The sequence below is a fragment of the Sebastes fasciatus genome, chromosome 1 (genome assembly GCF_043250625.1).
Source record: "Sebastes fasciatus isolate fSebFas1 chromosome 1, fSebFas1.pri, whole genome shotgun sequence".
Taxonomy (NCBI): domain Eukaryota; kingdom Metazoa; phylum Chordata; class Actinopteri; order Perciformes; family Sebastidae; genus Sebastes; species Sebastes fasciatus.
In genome coordinates, this window is record NC_133795.1 from 343415 (window position 1) to 349465 (window position 6051).

General features: G+C 52.1%; 1 protein-coding gene across 1 annotated transcript in view; it reads left to right on the top strand.

Annotated features, from left to right (window-relative positions):
* LOC141777412 (uncharacterized) overlaps nucleotides 1-5828 on the top strand; it is a 20831-nt gene extending 15003 nt beyond the window's left edge. Inside the window, 6 exon segments of the mRNA XM_074652059.1 lie at nucleotides 708-739; nucleotides 741-1493; nucleotides 2456-2540; nucleotides 2646-2818; nucleotides 3280-3381; nucleotides 5123-5828. Coding sequence (XP_074508160.1) covers nucleotides 708-739; nucleotides 741-1493; nucleotides 2456-2540; nucleotides 2646-2818; nucleotides 3280-3381; nucleotides 5123-5209 — 1232 coding nt within the window. The 3' untranslated portion in view covers nucleotides 5210-5828.
* Nucleotides 5829-6051: the final 223 nt, after the last annotated feature.

Below are 6051 nucleotides of genomic sequence, written 5' to 3' on the forward strand. Positions count from 1 at the left end.
CTCGCTCCATCCATCCATCCCTCCCTCCCTCCATCCCTCCCTCCCTCCATCCCTCTCCCTCCATCACCTCCCTCCCTCCCTCCATCCCTCCATCCCTCCCTCCTTCCCTCGCTCCATCCATCCCTCCCTCCCTCCATCCCTCCCTCCCTCCCTCCTTCCCTCCCTCCCTCCCTCCCTCCATCCCTCCATCCCTCCCTCCTTCCCTCGCTCCATCCATCCCTCCCTCCCTCCATCCCTCCCTCCATCCCTCCATCCATCCCTCCCTCCTTCCCTCGCTCCATCCATCCCTCCCTCCCTCCATCCCTCCCTCCCTCCCTCCTTCCCTCCCTTCCCTCCCTCCCTCCTCCCTCCATCCCTCCCTCCTTCCTCGCTCCATCCATCCCTCCCTCCCTCCATCCCTCCCTCCATCCCTCCATCCATCCCTCCCTCCTTCCCTCGCTCCATCCATCCCTCCCTCCCTCCATCCCTCCCTCCATCCCTCCATCCATCCTCCCTCCTTCCCTCGCTCCATCCATCCCTCCCTCCCTCCATCCCTCCCTCCCTCCCTCCTTCCCTCCCTCCCTCCATCCATCCCTCCCTCCCTCCATCCCTCCCTCCCTCCATCCCTCCATCCCTCCCTCCTTCCCTCGCTCCATCCATCCCTCCCTCCCTCCATCCCTCCCTCCCTCCCTCCCTCCCTCCTCCCTCCCTCCATCCATCCATCCCAGATGTTCTCAGCCAGATGGAGACCACGCCCAGCCCTGACCCCCAGCAGCGAGCTCATCAGCTCCACCCCGACAACAGTTGCCGGGCCTGGTATCGCCGGGGGCGACCAGCTGACCAACCTGGACCTCAGCTCTCTTTTCTCCGCTGTGCCTGGTGGCGCCGCACCCACCGCCGGCATTGCAGCGGGGATTCCCGTCGCCGGGAGCGGCTGTAACGGCACGTTCACCATGGACCTCTCCCTGGTCAGCTCAGGCATCCTCACCATCGACCCCTCCTCAGTCGGCGCCGCGCTGGGTACCGGCGCCGGCACCGCGTTGGCCAAAGCTGTGGACCCTCTTATCCTGGCAGCCGGCGCTGACATGGGCCCCCACCACAGTTTGGAGGGAACGGTGGGAGACGTCCTGCCCCCACAGGGCACTCTCAATCTGGACGATGTGCAGACGGTTACCCCGGAGGCCCTGGGAACGCTCACGGCTCTCGCCATGCAGGGTGCCGGTGCCTCCGTGGACCCGACCCTGCAGCACCCACTCAGCTCCTCCAGTGCCCTGAGCGTGGAGCCCACGGCCTCTCTGGTAGTGGCCCCTGTGGCCGAGCTGCTGGCCTCGCCCTCCAAGGTGGTGGAGGTGGGTGGCCCGGGTGGAGCGGGGCCTCTGCTGGGCTGTGTGGAGGTGCTGGGACCTCAAGAGGGAGGAAAAGTCCTCACCCAGTTTGTTTTCCCCGGTCACAGCAGCAGCTTCAGTCCACAGAAAGACCAGGAGCTCACCGCGGTGTCACCAAGCAGCTTCCTGGTGAGTCGGCATGCAGCACTACACACACTTTAAACATGCATCATGTGAAAACAGTTTCCTCTAGTGTCTCCGCAGGGAGCCGTGTGAAGTAGGGATGTCACAAGAACCGATACTTCGGTACCAAGTCCATGCCAAAATTCTGAAAACGTGACGTTACTAAGGCTGCACAATTAATCTAACTTTGATCAAAATCACAATGTGGCCTACTGCAATTTTCAAATCGCAATATTTGTTAAAGATGAAATGTGTCAAAATCCTATTTTAAAGTAAATATTGTGGTTCTGCAGAGCGACCTGGCCTGCTCATCATATCCAAAACATCTTTGTTTGGTACAGATCCCCTCAATCACACCGTAATCATATATTCATCAATGAAAAGAGAATAATGATGTCAAAATGATCATTCCCTCTGATATCACAAATCATATCTCAATATCAGTCAAATCTCAAGTACTCTGTACTCCTGTTTCTACGAAACCGTGGGCTCTGTCGGGTTCGAGACTAGCGTCACTGGTGTCGGTATCGACTACCACATGTCTGGTATGGTGACATCCCTAGTGTGATGTCTGATAAATGTCCTCAAGTGATGTCACTTGAGTCGGTATCAGTTGGATCTGAAGACTACAAGTTTGAAATGTGAATAAATGTGGAGGTGTGTAGTTAGAAAGAAGTGATGTTATCAGAGCTCTGTAGCTCGCTGCTCATCTCTGCTGCAGGATACTACTAACATAACATCTGAAAACAACTGTCTATAGTGAGTCCGACCGTGTTATAGAATATAGAAGAAGTGTAATGCTAATTGGATGGAGTACTCTTTCAAGGAATTGCACATTTGCTTGTTGTAATCTATGATTAAAGGAGGAACAGATATGTCCTGTTAGCAGCTTGACTGTAGCTGGTTTTAGCCTTTAAAAGCCTCCATAATGGTGAGTAGTAACTGATGTGTACCATGTTGGATGTCAGGAGAGCGGCGGCTCAGCGAGGACCGACTACAGAGCCATCCAGCTGGCCAAGAAGAGGAAGCAAAGAGGTCCTTCAGCCTCCTCTGGTGAGACACACAACCACCCATTTCAGGTCTTTATTTCAAGCTGCTCAGTCAGACTAGACGGACCGGAGACTAAAGGGATGATGGTGTTGTCTCTGTCCGCTCCAGGGACTTCAGGATCAAGTCAGAGGAAACCTAAAGGAGCGAAGGCGGTGTCGGCTCCGGCACCGATGGCTCCCTCTGGTGTTTGTTATGGTGAAGGAGCTGCAGCAGCCAACGGCGGTCTGACCCTGCGGGACCCCGTCACCGGGGCCCAGTACGTCCAGATTCAGCTGCTGCAGGTGAGATCCCCACACACCTCATTATAATACAGCTCACTGTCTTATTACATTACCACTAGGGTGGGAAAAACATCCATTCACTCATGCATCCAGATTTTATTTTGACGATTGTAATCAATAATGTCTGTTAATGATCCTGATCTATTTGACTTCAGGACGTCTCTGACTACAGACATGCTGAAATCAAACATTTTACTGGATTCATTTAGAGCTTTTCCAAAGTAAAAGTCCCGAGACGTGTTTGATTCTATTGTTCCCTTCACGGTCTAGAGGTGAAAACAGTTAACAGAAATCACAATAAATCCTAATATCGAATCGCAATACTTAAAATTCATAATACATATTGAATCGGCGCCCAGGTATGGTGAAAGTATAGAACAGGTGTATCGTCCCAGCCCTAATTACCACCTGACTAAACCTGATTATAATAATGATTTGTGCTGATCAATGTGTGAACGCAGGACGACCCGGCCAGCGACGGCGACCTGGCCTTCCAGCTGAGCTCGCAGCCCTCCAGCTCCCACTCTCAGCTCACCACCGACCTGCCCGTCAACATCTTACAGGTGAGGAACGTTCTCCTCTTCTACTTCTGATGCCTCTGATTTATTCTAACTCAACTCCAGCTCCTGGTACGGTGAGGTGTTTTACTTTACAGCAACATTGAAAATGAAAATGTTATTTTTCTCTCTTATTAATCCACAGATAGAAATAAAAGTGAACACGATGTCGAAGTGATAAAAGTAGATTAAAACTGTAGGGCTGCCACTAATGAATGCAGAGCGGGGCGTGATGACTTATGCAATATTGTTTTGGGTTAGTTTTGATTAAGGTTGCACAATTCCAGAAATATTCAAAGTGGAAACTTTCGATGGGAATTATCAGGACTTTATGGGAATAACAGTTATCTGCTCAGGCTGTATTAACCATGCCATACGCAGGTAGAAACAAACCCTTTACCACATCATACACAGACATATTCCATTAATTTAACAAATAAATCCATTAATTAGTCAAATACATAAATATAAAATGTGCCGTGTGGTGCGTTAGCTATCTAGCTAGCAAGTTAACCAACGGGGGGGGAAAGCTACCGTGGCAATTCGAGCCGACAACAACGTGAGCCGTGTGCAAACTTCAAGACCAAAACACAGCGCCGGCGAACGGTACGCATCAAAACAGCCTTCCACCCCCACGAGCCATAGCTCCGCAGGTCGGCACTAGTCTGTCGGTGTCGGCTCCAGTCTGTCGGTGTCGGCTCTAGTCTGTCGGTGTCGGTGTCGGCTCTAGTCTGTCGGTGTCGGTGTCGGCTCTAGTCTGTCGGTGTCGGTGTCGGTGTCGGTGTCGGCTCTAGTCTGTCGGTGTCGGCTCCAGTCTGTCGGTGTCGGCTCCAGTCTGTCGGTGTCGGCTCCAGTCTGTCGGTGTCGGTGTCGGTGTCGGTGTCGGCTCCAGTCTGTCGGTGTCGGCTCCAGTCTGTCGGTGTCGGCTCCAGTCTGTCGGTGTCGGCTCCAGTCTGTCGGTGTCGGCTCCAGTCTGTCGGTGTCGGTGTCGGTGTCGGTGTCGGTGTCGGCTCCAGTCTGTCGGTGTCGGCTCCAGTCTGTCGGTGTCGGTGTCGGTGTCGGTGTCGGTGTCGGTGTCGGTGTCGGTGTCGGCTCCAGTCTGTCGGTGTCGGCTCCAGTCTGTCGGTGTCGGCTCCAGTCTGTCGGTGTCGGCTCCAGTCTGTCGGTGTGGGAGGTTTTACGGCCGATTCAGCAGGTTGAATCAGCGGCGGCGCTCGTCGGTGAAAGAAATCACTCTGATTGGCTGTTCAGCTTCAACCAATCAGTGTAGAGAAACGGAAGTGAGGAAAGCCGACGAGTGAAGTCAAGAGGACAAACACAGAAGACTCTTCTCATGTTTCATCTTCATCTCATCTGATCGTTCAGACACACGGATATTTACACAGACATGAACATCTGGAATGAAGCTCCGTGGTGAGTGAGAGTGGTGAGAAAACGGTCGTCAGGCGTCGCTTTGTTTCATGTACGCATCATAACAGCTTGTATATCCTCCGTCCTCCGTCTTTTGAATGATGAATACAGACTACCGCCCCCTGCTGGTGTGGAGAGTTATCTCCTCTCACCAGGAGCAGAACGTCGGTGCTAACTGGCCGTCAGCTGTCGTCCTTGCGGTGTGTTCGAATGCAACTTGTCGGCGAATACAAAAACGACGTGAGGCGACGCAGCAGGCGGCCTTCATCGCCGCTGGTTCTCTGACGTGTGTCTGAGCCTTCAGAGAACTGAGCTCTGTGACTGTGTTTCCTCACAGGAACCTTCAGTGATGACGGAGGACGACAACGGCTCGGACAACTCCCAGTTCACGGGAAGCACAATCAACCTTCAGGACTTGGAGTGACGACCGCAGAGCTGCAGGTCAGAGGTCAGAGGTCTACATCAACAAGCTCTCTACTCTGAGATGTTTGACTCCATCAAACGGTCGCCTCGTCTCATCCCAGGACTTTGAAAGCCTTTTAGGACGTGTGGTTGACGTAGATGGAGGTGGACACGAGTCCACAGATAATGCACCTTGACGAGAGGAGATGAGGATTATGTGTTTATTTCTAAAGTCCAGTTTGTACCAAAATCCAACCTGAGAGTCAGTCTCATGTCAAAGAGACGTGCGAGTGTCTCTTTGTGTCTGTGTCCTGTGGGTTTGGACAGTACCGGTGTCTATTGCCACTCATGCACACTCACAGTGCTCCGTCTACGCTCCAGTTGCCTTACAGACGCCTCACGCTGTGCATTCCTCCACCGGCGGGTTACCTGCTTTACGTGTTGCTCTTTTCATTTCATTTCTTTTTGTACGGCAGCAGTGAGTCCGTGTTGAAAACATGCCTGCTCATGTGTTTGTTCTATACATTATGTTAACTACCTTCTTGTAATAATTGTATCTGTTATTTATTATTTAGCTGTGAGTTTACAGAACGGCAGAGCCAAACACAGAGACCAATTAAAGAATCAAAGCACAATCAGAACAGCTTGTGAGGAGCTTTTTATTCTGACCAGATTAAAGATTGATGAGGGAAACAAGAGAATCTGATCTGAAGCAGGTCAGAGGAAAACTACATTCTGAACTCATGAAGAGGATCTTATATATTCCAGCTCACTCCAACAAGGCAGAAGATGAAGGTATCATCGGTACCAAAGGAGAGAAGGTAAAACACACACACACACACACACACACACACACACACACAC